Below are 17,001 nucleotides of genomic sequence, written 5' to 3' on the forward strand. Positions count from 1 at the left end.
GGTGGAAAGCCACAGTCCAACCTGCCAGGGCAGTCGCTGCACTTTGCCCAAAACAGTAATTTGACAAATTTGTCTTTGTCATTTGACAGCCTTCAGAAGATGTTCCTGGTTTGCTCTGCTGCCTGCACCAGGACGCTGTGGGGGCTGCAAAGCCACTGTCCCATCCTGCTCTCTTTGCCTCTGAGCCCCTGAAGCCTCTTCTTCTTGCAGCACAGCTCCTCCATGGCTGTTCCCACCCTGAATTATACAGCTCTGTGTTTGTTTTCAGGCAACAGAGCAACTCATTCACAGTTCCTGCCACATCTAACTGGCACTGACATGCTCAGAGCCAAATTTAATCTCGTGTCTTACTAGCCAAGGAGCCCAAAACCAACCAGCTAAACTCCCTCAACTAGCAAAAACTTTCTCCAATGTGCCATCAGAACTCCGACACCCATCAGCCAAAATGAACCAAGCTAGTGCAGATCCTTTCTTTGAAGTGTTACCATCTTTTAAACTGCTCACGCTAACTTCAGCTGTTTTCATTCAAGGTAGGTTAGGAAGGGGCTCCCCTGGCAGAACCAAAGGTGTCTGGTGACAACTGGGAAGACAAGTCCCTGGAGAGTAACCTTGGCAACTGGCCCAGCCTTTCGCAGAACTGGGTCTTTCTATACCTTAGGTCTACAACAGGTCTGAGCTGCTCTCTGATTGACTGTGTGCTACACTAAGTTTTTGACTGAGTAAGAGGGTTCCTTCTTACATAGAGAAGGAAGTGGAAGAACTGATGTGTATAAAGCAAAGTTACTTCTTCCCTTTTCAACCTGTGATCTTTATCCTGATAGCTGCAGTAAGTCATTGAGATACAATTGCATGGTAGTGGACAGTCCTGACTCATTTTAAAATGGCTGTACCCTCATGTGGGTGTATCCCAGGACAACTGCTCTCTTTCAGTACGTCTAGACTAGCATAAAACTTGTGCTTTTAAAGATATTAGCTAACGCAGCTTGACTAACACGTTTTGAAACCTTGCATAGATAGGACAAGTCAAACGCTAAAAGGTGTTAAAAAGTGTTTGCTAAGTCATTCTAAAAATACAACTTTTATACCTGTCTAGACAATGACAGAATACTTTTTAAAATGACATGCCACGCTCGTGGGAAGTCCCACTGCAACAGGCAAGGAGAATTATAGCATAGGAAACAATCAATAAGAAGTTTCTCTACATAGGTCTTCAAAGCAATAGCACAGATTGACATTTGGGGAAACCCTGAAGGCCTTGTCTAGACAACAGGAGAAAAAGATCCTTTTTTCAGTAGATTTAGTTCAGTCAGGCTCTCTTTTTTTCAAAAGCAAAACCCACTTAAAAGTGTGCTTAAGATCATCTTCTACTCAGTTTTAGCAGGTCATAGTTTGGGCTCCTGGCTGGCTGTAACTCAGGCTGCTAAAATCATGTTAAAGGTATTGAGGTCTATGTGTTTGTCAGATGGGATTTTTAGTCCTTAAATAAGCTTGATTGAATTAAGTCTCCTGGAAATTACCTTTTCCCTAAGGCTGATGAGATGGTAGCTCTTTTTTCCATGCCCATTCAGTCTTTTAACACAATTCATTTGCCTAAATTGCACCAAGACCCGCAAAGTCCAGTCTGCCTTTAGCATTAGTATTTCCAGCTGACTGTGACCACCACTCATTGCCCGCAGGCCACCAGACAGCAATTGGCTTTGACTTTGACTTCGATTTCATTTTACTGAAATGTACTCAGACAAAACCCTCGATCTAATCTGTCGTCTTCTACAAACTCAGCAGATAAATTCTTAGTCATTAATATGTATCCTTACACTGTTTTGCTTCTAGCAACTGCCTGCAGAGTGAGTAAATTAGAGTAACTGTTTCCCAGAATTGTACTAGCATCTTTGACATCTTAAACAATGCTTGCAGGAAAGAAAAAAAAACACACCAAGAAAAAAAAAAAAAAACAGGGGGCAAGGGACAAAGTCACTACCACAACTGAAGAACAAGCCTGAGCCCAGCCTCTCTGATCATCTAAAGTCAGGTCCTTTTTTATGTGGTGGTGGGGACACAGGACAACTATTCTATTTATTATTAAGGCTTCATGACATGGGTGGATATCAGGCCTGTAGGAAATAAATCTACATCTCAATTAGTCCCATTAGAGAGTATGTCTTTATGACATGGGTGGGTATGTGACATTCGGGGCGGGAGGGGGGGTAGGGGGAAGGGGGAGGGGGAGAATTCACAAGTCACCAACTCAGTTGAAAGAGTCCACCAAATAATAATTTGCTGATGTAACGCCAAGTGACCGAAATAACACCGTATTTACTTGCTTGAGATTCCCTGGTTTTAGTAGTCATTTGTCAACAGCTCTCAAACAATGGGGTTGTAAAATGGAGCCACTTAAGTTATCGCGATGAGGCCTTTTCACAGTGGTGTGAAGTTTTTGTGGCCTTGGTGTGCACCACCTGAAATATTTTAGAAATATACATTGATTTCCTGTTTTGAATAAATAGGAAGAAAACGAATCTCCTGTGCTTGTGAGGCCTGCAGCAAACAAAGTGTATGCAAGACAGAGACTCCACAGTCGGCAAAGGCTCTTTGGTAAGCAGCTGTCACCTAGAGACCCGAACAAAATCTTTCTGTCCTTGCTAAGCCCGAACCACCATTAAACATTAATGGGAAGTTGATCTGAATCAGACCAGCATGCTCTGACCTGCTGTTGATGCTTATTTCAGGTTTTCAGCGCTGTCTTATCTTGAAACTTTCTCACGCGCTAAAAAAAAGTCTTTACAATCTAACCTTTTTTTTTATATATGTATACATAGCTGAAAGACAGTAATAGTCATGCAAAGAGTTTTTGTCTGCCTGATTTTTTTGTCCTCGGAGAAGACAGGTAATAGCAGGTGACTTCGGGCCCTAGTATCATTTATCATGTTGCCCACTAAACCCTCCATTTATCCGATATGACCAGAGGAAGGTCCTTTTCAGTGAAAGCAAACAATTCAGAGCCCTAAGTTATTATTTCCTATTATTGTGCAATAAAAGAGGCTCTGGCCATTTCAGTGTGAAGGATAGAAGTGTCCAGGCTTGCAAACACCATGCAACCACTTTCCTCCTGTCCCCGCACAGCGTGGAAGCGCTTGAGGCTCTCTCGGCGAGCGCGACCAGGCTGCCCGATGCGTGTCCGGGGAGCCGCGCTGCGTGGGAGGCAAAGTACACAGGCGGCCGGGTCAATATCCTATTAGGCTAGAAACAGTTCTGCATATCAAAGGCCGACGAACTTAATGACTAAAAATATAAGTACCTGACCCGGAGGATTAATCACACACTGTCAAGCTGAAATTGGTGCAATTCTTCCAATCATTAACGTTTTGCTTACAAAAATGTGCTTTTCTGTTTGTTTTTCTGCTAAATGATAACCATTTTCAAGTTGAATCGGCTGATAAAAAAGTCGAAAACAAGACGGGAGTTGTGCTGGAAAGGTCATACGTGCTAGTTCGGCATGAAATAGCCAGCGGGCAAACAAATCGGAGAAAGCAGGGTGGCACGGAGGGGGCTCGAAGCCTCTACCCGGCGGTGCAAAGTGCCTTGGCTGGCTTTCTCCCGCCGAGGAGTCCACCCAGGGGGAGCCGCTCGCCCGCCCCCCCTGGGCATCCCCACGCGGGTCCGCCTCGCTGTGGAAAGGGGCTGTGGGCTGTGGGCGGTAGATCCAGCTGCCGGGGGGGCTCTGTGACTGCGGCCGGCTCCCCTTCCCCCCCCGGCGGGGTGCTTTGCCCCGGGCCGCCAAGCCGTGAGCCCCCCTCCCCGGGCGGGTGTGGGTGGGAGACCAAGGGCGTTTCCACTGCTGAGCCTGGGCGACAGCGCTGTTGTCACCTGTCCCGACAGCCTGGAAATCCACATCCACGGCCCGGGGAGAGGGGGGCGAGCCCCCAGCCCTGCCGTGGCAAGTCTTTGAGCGCGGCTGGCTACCGGCTTGCCCCGCCCGCGGGATGCCGGCATGGAGGGCAGTTTGCCGGCGTTCGCCCGAGGCCCCCGCACCGCCGGGTCGCTGCTCGCCGCCCGCCCGTCGCGGCGGCTCTGTCCCACGCGTGTTCCCGTCCCCGCGCGAAAGCACAGCCGTCACACGAAGCCGCCCTGCCGCGCTCTGTGGCCTCCGTCGGGACGGGCAGTCGACAGAAGGAAAACCGGCAGGGAACGGGCCCGGACGGCGCTGCCCGAGCGGCCTCCCCCCCCAGCCCCGGGGGCTCTCGGCCGGCCGCCTTCGTCCCCGTCGGGGCCCGGTCTGGGACCCGCCACAGCAGCACTGGGCGAGGGAACATGCGAAGGGTGGAAAATCGTTTTCCCCCTGCGCGCTGTCCCGCTGCCCGCTCCGGGCGGCCATTTCCTCGTCCTACGAGGCCCGGGGCTGGCGGGGCCGGGGGTCCGGCGGGGCCGGGGATCTGTGCCCCCTCCCCAGCGCGCGCACGGGTGGCGACGGAACCTCCCCGCCTGCCTTGTGTTCTCGGGCCCCGTTCCCGAACGCAGTTTTCAAATACTAAAGCCAAAGCCACTCAGTTGTACAGAAAGCCCAGCCGCTGTCTCCCGAGGCGTCAGCCCGCTCCGACGCGACGCCCCGGCTGCGCCACGGGCCGGGGTCCCTCGGCAGTCACGACAGCCATTTGTCGAGCCTTAAAATCCTTCCCTGCCACTAAGAGCCTCCGTGGCACCCGGCCGGGGTCGGCTCCCTGTCCCGTGGCGGGGAGGCGCCGGGCTGACCCACGGGGATGCCCGGTCCCGGTGTGGGGGGGCATCTCCCCGCACCCCCGGGCCGGCACGATTTCGGGGAAAGGCCGATGAATAACCACTGTTGACTCAGCCGGGTCACCGGCTGCCCCGGCTCGGGTCGATGCCCGGCCCCGAGCAGGTCCCCCCGGCCCCCCCCGCCGGGTCGCAGCGACTCCGGGGGCAAACGCCTACACTGCCCGGCGGGGCCGCACGCCGGGCTGCCCTCCCGCCGCAGGGACCCTTCCCGAGCGGCCACCCGTACGGGCAGGACCCAAACGTGGGGGGCCAGGCTCAAAAGTAGCCGAGGAAAAAAAAATGCGCTGAGCCCACGCGAGATCTCTGCAGCTGGAGGGCGGCCGGTGGCCGGCACGGCACCGGAGAGGAAAGCCCGACGACAGCACGCCCGGGACACCGCGGGCGGGGGGCACGGCGGGGACTTCTCCTGCCAGTAAGCGGAGGGCGAGCACGGCGGGTGCTGCGGAGTTTAGTTTTATTTCACAGACAGGTCCATCAAAAATTAAATACCAGGTTTCGCCCTCTGTTTTTTTTTTTTTTAAACATTGAACAAATATGTACAAAATATGAACAACGTGAGGTATAAAACCGCCAGGCTTTTAAAGAAAACTCGTATGTACAGAAGCAGATATGTATACAGTAGGCATTATCTTCCCACGGCTGTGTGCCTCACTTGGCCCCCACAGCTGATGCCGGTTTCTCTCCTGCAGCAGGGCCCTATCACTCCCCGCATTTTCTTCTCAAATATAAAATCTGTAAAAAACAGCACTAGAGATCTTCAAGGAGAAAAATACATATTTTTTTCCTGCAAATGGAACCATCCAGATTGCAGGGCAAAGTCCTCAAAAATCTGAGAAGGCACATTTCATCTCACACGAGAGCAAAAATGAATCTGTCCAAAGACTCCGCCTGGCGAACAGAGGGATGTCTCGGGGAGAGCACCATGGCAGGTAAAACGTTGTGAGCATAAGGCACTTGTCAGGATGGCCAGATCCCTCCCTATTTCACAGAACATGTTTCTCTGCTTGCAAAGGGCATTTAAATTAATCTACTTAAACTACATTTGTTTACACATAGAAAGGGCTTAGCCCTGCAATCCGTACCCACTTCCACACTAGCTAGAGAGGAGTTTTGCCTGATCGCCAACAGCAGCTGATTCAGAACCACCCCCGTGAGTAAGGACAGGGCACAGTATTATATCCCAGTTAGAACGTCGATTAATGTACAAATATATCTTACAAATAATTAAATACAAACCATGTTCCTTTAAACAAATTAGAGATCTGCCAAAAATGGACTGTTTGAGGAGAATACATCTTTCTTTCTCTGCTTACTATAAAATAAGTCTATTTGGTGTTGGGTTTTTTTCTTCCAGTGGAACGGTGAAAGTTTTCTCCTGTAGCATAATATTCTTCCAGACCAGCCCCCGGTAAAGTGCAAGCCGAGTCAGGGTCCACTCTCTGCATGGGGCCGTTAGTGGGTGGGATTGTAATAGCCTTTATCGCCTTCAATGTCCACTTCTTGATCAGAGTCGTCGGAGACATCTGACTCCAGGTCCTCCTGTGAGGCCGGCGAGGGGGTGTACTGTGAGCCGTCCAGGGAGACCTCCTTACCCTTCTGCTCCGGGGTCGGGCAACTCTCCGGCCTTTGGTCACTGTGACTGTCGGCACCTTCCACTTCTTTTTTGGTGGCCTGGGGGTTCTCCTGCAAGGAAAGAAGCCAGCTTTACACAGAAATACGGGCCACAGAGCCAGGAGGCCTGGGAATCCCAGCCGTGCTGGGTGGGAAAGCCACCCTGGGTTTCTTGCTGGGAAGGGCAGGTGTCCCGCTACCTCCACAGGCCTCCTGCCTATCAACCCGCCTGAGTGGGCCGGGGCCGGGCGAGGGCTCAGCCGCACGCAGGGGCTCGGCTCTCACCCCACTCCCCAGCAGCCACAGGGGCCGGGGCTGTGAATAAGGCTCCTTGGCGATGGTTATCGCAGCCACTTCAAAAGAGCCAGGAGCTGCCGGAGCCCAGGAACCTCTGAACTTTTGTCTTTAGCAAAGCAAATGTTTATTATGAGTCTACAAACACTGACACGCAGCTTCCTCCCGCCCTGATCTTTCTTTAATTACACCCAACAGCAAAAGGAGGGAGGCCGAATCCATCAGTGGCGAGAAAGCAAACGGGGAAAAATTACTATTCAAGCTAAAACTCAAGATTAAAACACTCACCAAAACAAACCAAAAACAAAACCCTGTTTCCGAAGGCAGGAGAAGCCCTGCGTCGGCAGCCGTCAGGGGAGCCCAGGCCCCTAAGGGGGCATGAAACGATATTCTTCAGAGAAAGCAGGCAGAGACACGTACCCATGATATAACCGTGCGGGCTCGGAGAAATGGATGCGACTGAATGAAAAGGAGGAAATGACTTAAAATGGCCGAGATCCCAAGCGAGCTCTCTGGACACTGCGGCGTGGGTCGGGCCCTGCCGAGGCGGCAGCTCTGGGGCCCAACCTGCCTCTTCCCAGCTCAACGGCTTTTTATTAAAAAGCCAGCCAAAGTACGGGTTGAACCCAGGGGAAGGCCACAGAACAAATATATCTAGAGCGTCGCACTGTCATTAGTTTTCTTATCATTTTTATATTAAAGGCTGATTTACCAGTAAAACTCGGCTGTCCGTGTTACACTTACTGAAGCTGGGCTCGGGCCACAACGCAGGGATTTGTCGCTAATCTTTGAGCCAAAGGGCCTCGACCTAGCCGAGCCGGGGAGGATCGGGCCCTCTGGGCCCGGAAAAAAATAAAAGATCTCTCTGCCTGAGCACAGTTTCTAAGGGAAGAGAAACCGCTTCAACCTCTCAGTCTCATACACTGTAACTACTTGTAAATTAAAAGTAAAAGCTACGCGATTTTCCATGCAGCTCCTCAAAACAAACACTGCGCTTGTACCTGCCTCTCCCAACGTTTGTGGAATAAATCGGCTGGTGTTTATTAAGAGAGGGCGATTTGAAAGAGCCGTAAGCATTCTTCTCCAAAACAACTGCCTAAGTAATTTACTGACAATTACTTATCTTCTCCATGTTAATTGGCTAAACAACATATGGGTTTACAAAACAATTAGAGTGGAGTTTTAATAGGCGGTGTGTGAAAGCCGGGCATAATTGATATAGGAACTACATTAGGAGCTTTTAACGTTAGTGCTGCCTGAACGAGCCCTCATGGATTCCAGCATGACTATTTGCCTTTTTAATCAAGGTGAAGAGGTTAAACAGCCTTTCAGATGACTTCTGCACACAACCTGGAATAGGCGAGCACGGCGTAAGATAAGCCAATTAAAATCCTCATTTCTATAGAAACGGAAGCACCCCCATACCTGCTTTAGCCGCCTCCATTTGGCTCTGCGATTCTGAAACCACGTTTTGACCTGAGCAACGACAACGAGAGAAGGCGCGGGGTAGTCTCGGAGCCGGTAACCACCGGGAGCCTTACCCGAGCCACAGAGGGAAAGCAAGAGCCGCCTCCCCCCACCCCCCCCAGCCGGCCGGGGGTCCCAGGAGCGGTGCGCCCGCAGCCGCGGGGCCGGGGTCCCGGGGGCTGCCCAAGGGTGGGGTGCGCGGCCCTGCGGCGCGGGCGGGGCCTCACCTGCCTCTCGCTGAGCTGCAGCATCTTGGCCAGGCGCTTCCTCTCCGGCGGGGAGAGGTATTTCTGCGTCTCGAACTTCTTCTCCAGCTCGATGGTCTGGTCGTTGGAGAAGCGGACCTGTCCGCCTTTCCTCTTGTGCAGCGGGCGCTGGATGAAGGGGCTCCACAGTAGCGGCTTCCCTGCGGAGAGAGGCGCAGCGCCCGGGTCACGGCCGGCCGTGGACACGCGTGTCCGGGACCCCCGGGCCTGGCGGCGCGCCGGCTCCGCGCCCGGTAATCCCCCCCGCCCGGTTTTGTTCCCCCCGGCTCCCGGCCTGACGTTTCGCCGCCTCTGATTTTTCACCTCCGCCGAGCGGAGAGCCCAGCTAAAGCCACTCTGCGGGCTCGGGCAACGCTTCCGTCAATGTGTTTCCTGTTGGGCTACCTCGCACAGAAGAGAGAGAGAGAGAAAAAAAACAAACCAAAACAAAGCAAAAAATCCCCAAGACAAGACCTTTGCTTCCTCCCGCACTGTCACTGCGATGCCCCGCAGGAACCGTCCGCCCCCCACCCCCACCCCCCCCGCACCGCTGCCCGGCTCCCCGTGGGGGGGACGCGCCGACACGCTCCGGGCGAGCGGCCCCCCAAGCCCCCCAGCCCGGCCCGGGGCGGTGCGGCGCGGGGCGGGGAGCCGCGTCCCGGGGCCGGAGGCTCTGGCCAGCGCCACTGAGTCACTCTGTTTGGCTTTCTGTCTTGCTGCCCGCACCCTTTGAAATTTGTCGCATTGTTTTTCGAGATTTTTGCTTGCGTCAGGCTTTAGTAATTCTGGTGCAAAACAGATTCAAAAAATAGGAAGCAACTGGTTATTTTAGCTGTCATAAAGTCACATCCCACACAGAGGAAATGAACAATATCAGAAAAACGGATCCCGGCTATCAGAAGTCGAGTGTTTCCTGAATTTGTCTGTATTGAGGATGTCGATAAAGTAATCAGCAACGTGCACGACTCCCGGGGAAGAGCCCGCTTCAGGCGGCCAGGAAAACACTTAACAGCTTCTGAAACCAGATTTACTCCTATCGAGAGCTCAAGGTTTCCTGTATGAACGGAAAGGGTCAGCCTCTTTCACTGCGCAAATGTGGTGACTCAGGTCCAGTTTTGCAATCACTAAGGGCAAGTGCTGCAGCCCGGGCGCGGGGCTCGGCCCCCGCACCGGGGACGCTTCCCCCGTCCGGGGGTGAGCCGGGGGGCCGCCGAGACCCCGACCCTGTCCGCCCCGCCCCGCCGGGAGCCGCGGGGGCCCCGGCGAGCGCAGCCGGCCTCCCGGCTGTTTTTCAACTCGTCCGCAGGAAAAGGGTGAGATCTGCCATGCGATCTCCCGGCACAATTAAAACTCCCCACCAAAACCGCACGCGACGCTACTGAGGACACTCTGCGAGTCACTCGGCTGAAGGAAAACAAATCTGAGTCACCGCGGCCGCGCACTGCGGTCCCGCTCCCAGCGCCGGAGCGCGCCGGTCATTTACTGTAAACGGGCCGGGGGCCGCGGGGAGCGCGGAGCGGCGGCGGGGCGGGGGGGGGCAGGTTTCAGCCCCTTCCCACCCCTCCCCAGCCCCTGACGGCGGGACGGGGACGGGACAGGACGGGAGCGGCGGCCGCCGGGGAGGACGCGGATGTGCGGGGGGGGGGCATGGCTTACCCAGGGGGTCCTGCCGGATCAGGGCGTGCGTGTAGTCACCGACGGCGCGGGGGAAGGAGTAGAGGGGCCCGGCGTAGGCGCCGGTGCCGTAGGTGGCGGCGAGGTGGTGGGAGAAGGCCGGGTGGATGGGGGTCGGCTCATAGATGGGGGTCCGGTACGGGGACACGAGGCTGGTGAAGGAGGAGTTGGGCGACGGCAGCGTCGGCGGCGGCGGGGCGGGCAGGGAGTGGGGGGCCGGGGCGGCGGCGGGGCCGCGGCCCAGGATGTCCTCGATGTAGAAGGGCGTGGGGTGCGCGGGCTGGAGCAGCGGCGTGGGCGCGTACAGCGGGACGCCGACGCCCAGGGCCGCCGCCGGTGCCGCGCCCGGCGGCTGGTACTGCATGGCGCGGCCGCCGCCCCCCGCCCCCCCCCCCGCGCCCCCGGCCGCCCCTGCGGAGAGCCGGGCCCGACCGCGGCGGCTGGGCGCTGGCACCGGGGCCGCGGGTTTCTCCGGGCTCGGGTTACCCTCCGATAGGTTTCTATTGGCGCGGGGCGGGGCCCGCGTGGTCGCTGTCCCCTTCCTGCCGCGGCTCCTCCAGCCAATGAGCCCGGCCGGGGACGGGGGAGCCGCCCCCCCCCCCCCCCCGCCGGCGAGCGCTCCCCCCGCCCCCCCGGGCAAACTCCCCGCGGCGCCAATCAACCGCCGCCGCCGCGGCACGGAGCGGGGCGCGAGCGCCGGCCCGCCCGCCCCCCGACGGCAGCGCGCGGAGGGCCCGACGGCACCGGGCGGGGAGGGGGGGCGGCGCTGCCCCCCGGCGGCTCCCGCTGCTCTCCTCGCGCGCGGCACGGGCTGCCCGCGGGGGAGGGCGCTGACCCCCGCGGCATGGCCCGGCCCAGGGCTGGGGCAGGAGGCGGAGAAGGGGGTGCGCAGCCGTCCGCCCGTGCCCCCCTCCTTTGGAAAGGACCCCGCGGGCTCTCCGCGGACCGGGGAAGGGGCGGGCGAGCGGGGCCGCGTAGGCTCCCGACCAGTCCCCCAGGACGGGGCCGAGAGCTCGTCGGGGCGCGGAGCTGTGCGGCGCGATTTCCCGCTCCGCGCCCGCCCGGGCACCGACGGCCGGCGCTGTCCGGTAAGGCGGGGGGGGGTGTCGCGGCGCTGGGGACCGGCTCCCCGACGGCCCCGCGGGGGAAGGCGGCGCGGCGGCCCGGGCAGCGCCACCTGGCACCGCCGGCTCCACGTCTGAGCGCCGCCGGGTGTTGTCTTCCGTCCGGGCGCCGCCGGCTGCCGGCCCCGCGGCGGGGCTGCCCCTCGCCGAGCCCCGCTCGCGGCCGGACCGGGTGGGGGGCAGCGACCCCCCGCTGGCCCCGTCACCCCCCCGGGGACTCGCCCCGACGGCAGCGGGTGGCGCCGCCTTCTCCCCCTCCGTGGGAGCGGAGGTGGCCGGTGCCCCCTGCGCGTCCGCGGACCCCGCCGGGTCGGCCGCCCCCCGCCCCCTCACACCCCGAGCCGGCGGCGGGCGCGGAGCTGTGGCGGAGCAGCAGGTGCTGGGGCCACTTTCTTTTTCTTTTTTTTTTCATTTTCGGGGAAAAAAAAGTTCTTCAGTTCAAACCCACGAAGATCTTAATAACGAAGAGGCTCAGAGCAAGACGAAAGGGTGTTGGTGAACTGGAAATACATATATTTTTAATAATATAGGGAGGTTGGGATTGTTGGGGTTTTTTCTTTACATTGTTAACAAATGCCAAAACTCACCTTTAAAGCGTGGTCTTGTGTCTCGTAAATACCAGGTACACGTAAAGCGAGCTGACAGTTTTGATTATTTTTTCTCTCTGTGCTCAGTCTCCCGGGCATCGCTCTTTCCAAGGGGGTTAGCTCATGTTTTCAGCTGGAAGTGTTGGATTTGCAGCTTGATTTACTTAATAAATGTACAGTAAACCGATGACCCGTCGCCCTCTGGAATAACGACGTGCGTGATACGAGGCGGCGGTGTGGAGGGCCCCCACGATATTTTACAAGCTGTCGATTCAAAATCCTGAGAACAAGTTGAGCCGAAAAGAAAAAACCCATGTTTTGCTGTATCATTGGAAAACAAATAAATGGAGGAAGAGATTATTCTTTTCTGACTTTTATACAAGCAATAGGCCTGTTAAAAGGAAGTTTTAATGGCACGGTTATTACATTCCACTACCACTGCATAATCCCTAACAAGAAAAATGAAGCACTTAATTTTGCAGTCCTACAGCACCGCCCCTCTCACATTCAATTGTTAGACCTCAGCCTTCCTCCTTCCGCGGGTTGGAGACTATTAAATCCGCATTCATGAAATGTCACATTTATTGAACTACATAATTTTTTAATATCACTAGTGCAGGTTTTATAGTTGATTTTATTGTTTTTATGGCCATTCGGGGCTCTAAAACCCGGATTTTTTCAATGTTGTCCTTATAATTTTTTTCACACAGTCAGAACTAATAAAATAGAACAGTTGTGACTTTTTAATGCAAGGGGTCTTGGAGTTTCAATATTTTCACTCTGCTGGATACTAAAACCAATAAAAATACATGAGATTTTAATTATTTTCTGGATTAAATAAAACCTTTTCCCTTTCTTTTGGAACATACATTTCGTTTGTAGTTGCTGTTGTGAAGGAGATAACGCAGCTTCGGATAAAATATGTTATTACCAATATTGCTGCGACGAACAGAGTTTTGACCAGATTTTACAGTCTGAGGGGCATTGCGACTACGGTGCTGCGGACACCGCCACCACATCAGCGCAGCCACGACGGTGCTTTAATATTTCTGCTGTTTCTTCTGCAGGCTCCCTCTGGAAAGCACTCCAATTTATCTGAAAAACCTCCGGAGAGAGAAAATACACTCATTTCCCGATTTTTTTTTTTTTTTTTTTTTTTTAAAAAAGAAACCACCTTTCACATTAATTTTCTTGGAATGCGCTTGAAACACCCCCAAGTTTTCTGGCTAATCTGGGGATTTCTGGAGGGCGGCGAGGCGGGATGCGTGCGTCCCCGCACCGGCACAAGCTCAGCCCGGAGGGATCGGCTGGAGAAGTCATTAGCCTGGCTGAGAACTCCGGGCCCTGTCCTCCCCCTCGCTTTCTGTGAAGCCCCGCGCCTTCGAGAAGTCTTGAGCTCAAGGAAAAAAAAATGAAAGAAATAAAATAATTAGGCCCCCCCTTGCTGCAGGCGGCCCCGCTGCCGGCCTCGACGGCGGGGCCTGGGGGGACGCCCGGCTCCCCCGCCGCCGCCCGGGACGCGCTCCCGACGGGGCGGGCAGCGAATGCAGCTGCGGCCGGGGGCGGGCGGCGCGAACCCGCCGCTTGGGGAGGCCCCCGGCCCGCGGGCGGGCGGGAACGGGGGCGGAGGGGCTCCCCGGGGGCAGCAGCGGGGGTTTCGCTGCCGCCGGCCGCCCCCCGAGTGCCCCCCGAGGGATGCCGGCGGCCGGGCGGGACGGTGCCCCGGGCCCTGAGCCTGTCTCCCCGTCCCGCGTGGAGCCCGCGGCAGCTTTCCCCGCGGGTGGCGAGGGGGAGGAGCCCTTACCGGTGGGCCCGCTCCCGGTGCGGGTGGCCGGGTGTCCCTCGCCCCGCAGCCCCGGGGCGGGAGGGGGGAACGGGGGGCTCGCCCCTTTAATAGGGCGCTTGCGTGTCGCCGTGCTCGCGAGCGGGTGTGACGGGGCCGCGCCGACGGGGGACACCGGGAGGGGCGCGCGGCTGCGGGGGCTGCCGTCGGGCAAACGCCCCGACATAAAACCACGGTAACGACAATCAAAAGAAAAAAATAAAATCAAGCAAACCCCCCCAAACGTCGGGAAATCAGGAAAACGAACGCTCCCAAAGCGAGCAGCGAGCGGCGTTTCCGCCGCGCCCCCGGCCACCCGCGACAGACGGCCCGCGGAAGGTGCCTGGTGCCTGGCGTGGTTGTTCCGGGCGACGCGTGAACCACCCCGCGCTTTGGCAGTGAAACGAGCCTCGAAGCGCAGAAGTCTTTCCTTGCCTCGCAGCCTCTGTTACCACTAATGTGTATTTTTTTTGCATGGTACCTGCCCGGTTTTTGCTTTCAGAAATGGGTGTTTTGCCCAAAATAGCACCCTCTGTGACACTGCCGACTTCGGGAGAGTCACACCAGAGATGAATCATTCCTAGCTGGAATCACTGCATTTGGCTGTACAGAATTCGCGAGCAATCCAGCAGAGCCCATCTTTTAACAGCCGGAGTGGGCTACCAGCAGCGTCACCCAGGGCGCTTTCCAAGAGGATCCAGCCCACAGCTATTCCACCCCTTCCCATTATTGAAAACATTTCAAGACTCTTCCAGAAGAGGTGAGGCCGCAGCCTTGAACACCTTCCAAGGAGGAAACAGGAGGGAGTTCAGCTCGCTGATTTTCCTAGCGCCGTGGAAGCCAGACTGCTCCAGACAGAGGCACTGCGCGTTGCGGGGTGATGTCAGTTGGTGCTGCTGTCTTCCAGATAACTCATCTGTTAGATATTCACTTCTCACATCTTCCTCCTCCTCACCGTCATGATTTGATTTACTAAATGAGTTACAACCGTAATAAACATTAAGGCAGGTCAGTCTCAAAGGCGTCCACAAGATGTAGCAGAACAAGACAAATCTTGGTCTAAAAGGAGTGGACAGCATACAAACTATTATTCTAGGCAGAGCTGGCAGGAGCTTATCATTTTCCATCCTACATCCCTATATTAATCTGATTATGATTTTGCCAAATCTAAACCATCCAGGTGGAAAAAAATTCTGTTCTGAGGGAAACTGCCTCATGCTGAGTATGTTTAAGGTTTCAGCAAAACTGGTTCATCTGTTTCCAAGCACTGGGTTAGAGGAAAGCAGATTTTTTTGCTGACATTTAGACATCATTGCCTTGTACTGAAAACCTGCGATGCCCTGCCACAAGGGAAACTTCAGGAGGTGAAAGCATCCAGCAAAACGTCAGCTGGGGCTTGCCTCCTCGGTTCTTGCTTTGCTCTTCTGCCCGCGGCTGTGGTTTGCAGTTGGGCAAAACAGAGATCCCAGACTTCTGCAGAGAGAGACACGGACACCTCGGGAATGTTTAGGCCATCCTTGGGCCTGACTTCGCTCCCCAAGGGTCTGAAGAGCTATTCTTTCTTGGCACCAAATATTTGTGGGTATGAGACGTGCTGCCACCAGCAAGTGCCCTTTTCCTACACGCTGTCACCAGCTCTGAAAGAAAAAAAAAAAAAGCTACAGAAAAGCTTTAATAGTACTTTTGAGTCTTGTCAAAGATTTCCAAGCCAACACATGCCAGACCCTCGGGGGAGCACACAGGTAAGGTGCCTCCATTTCCTCTAGCCCCCAATATTGTTAATATATCTCCTGGGACACCTTGCCTTGCAAAGTGGGATATGCAACATTTACGGCTCTGTGGTAAAAGGAAGGAACACATGGCCCCATATTATAAACATCGCTTAATACCGTTTTCTTTCTGGACTGGGCTGTCCAAGCGATTGCCATGATACCAGCTTCTCTAATCCAGAGTTTAAATCAGCTGAAGCGTAACATAATTCACCAGAGTTTTCTTCTGAATTGCAAAGAGGCATCCTACAAAACTCTGTAGGCTTTATGTTTTTCGGAATGCACTTTCCTAACCCTTCCTTGGCCTGAAGCGTTTCTTATCTGACCATTATGAAAATGTGGTGAACAGCGCTATGAAAAACAAAGCAATATATTGTTCCTTACAGGCTCGTGTTTCCTATATATCTGCCACCACAAACCATGAGCTATTTTGGATCCTGTCTAGAAGTACAACTGAAAGCTGCTTGGTTAATTATATTTATTTGGGGTCATGGCAACTGTAACATGTTAAAACTTCTCTATATTCTGATGTGTTGGCTACACACATAAAGATTACGCCCAAAAACACATAGAATTCCCGGGGGCTAGATTGTCTCTGACATCTTGCACAATCATTTACGTAAGTGCAAACAGAATAAAAAATGCTGCTAACACAGACTGCTGGCTACTGTACACCCACTCTGTGTTGATATAAATGACTATAACAAGACACCAGACAATGGAGAATCTGGAATCTGCCTAAACTACAGTGATGACAAAACATCCTTTTTTTTTTTTTTACAGAGTAATCAGAATACAAAATATTGTACATTTCAAAGAGGACTTGTGCAGCAAGATTTTTTCACTGTAACAGTTCCAATAGGTCCAAAGTACACACACCTAAATTTGATGTGAGTAGGAATTAGCTATGAATAGGGGGTGTTAGTTATTTTTGTTAATGTTTTCCAGAGTTTACACATTCACTCTACATTTTTTAGCAAACTTTATCATTTTGGCATCATAAAATCAATCCCTAGGTACATTTGTTGTATCTGGAGCTGATACGCACATGCAGTTGCTGTTAATAGTCAAATATAGAAGCTTACAATAATGATATAGCGAACTATTAATGGCTGTTTAACAGCGGAGTTAGAAGGATGGATCTGAAATCTGTCCTCGTCTGAAAAATAGATTGCTAGACTCTCAGGTACAGAAACTCTTCAAAGGCCTCGTTTCCATGGGTAGGAGCCAAAATACCTGGGTGGAACTGGCACTAAAAGGCTAGAGAAGGAATTACCTTAGAGACAAACTGAGAGCTTGCGTAATGGGTTTGCAGTCCATCGAAGCTGATGATTTTCATAGGCAAATCATGAATTTTTTTGTAACAAAAAGGACAGAATATGCCTTGACAGTTGCACATGGAAACACCTCGTAAAGTACAATATTAAATGGCAGAAACGAAAGGAAGTATCATTTTTCCTTAAGGCAGAGATCTCCCCCTCTCATTCCCGCCCCTGAACTGAGGTCTCCGTGTAATGGGAACTGCGTAGCACAGAATTGACTGGTGAAACACGGCAGCACCAGTCACAGACGGTACCCAGCCTCGAGTCTCCGAGTCCAGAGGACCTTACTGTGCCA

At 54.3% G+C, this 17,001-nt stretch overlaps 1 protein-coding gene across 1 annotated transcript; it reads right to left on the reverse strand.

Annotated features, from left to right (window-relative positions):
* Nucleotides 1–5,228: 5,228 nt before the first annotated feature.
* Nucleotides 5,229–10,446, reverse strand: HHEX (hematopoietically expressed homeobox). The gene is made up of 4 exons (XM_075423466.1): nt 10,065–10,446; nt 8,391–8,569; nt 8,122–8,172; nt 5,229–6,474 (listed from the first exon to the last, which is right to left on the reverse strand). Exons 1-4 carry the CDS (start codon nt 10,444–10,446, stop codon nt 6,244–6,246), a joined length of 843 nt encoding a protein of 280 aa, XP_075279581.1. The 3' UTR covers nt 5,229–6,243.
* Nucleotides 10,447–17,001: the final 6,555 nt, after the last annotated feature.

This window comes from Opisthocomus hoazin, chromosome 6, assembly GCF_030867145.1.
Source record: "Opisthocomus hoazin isolate bOpiHoa1 chromosome 6, bOpiHoa1.hap1, whole genome shotgun sequence".
Lineage (NCBI taxonomy): Eukaryota > Metazoa > Chordata > Aves > Opisthocomiformes > Opisthocomidae > Opisthocomus > Opisthocomus hoazin.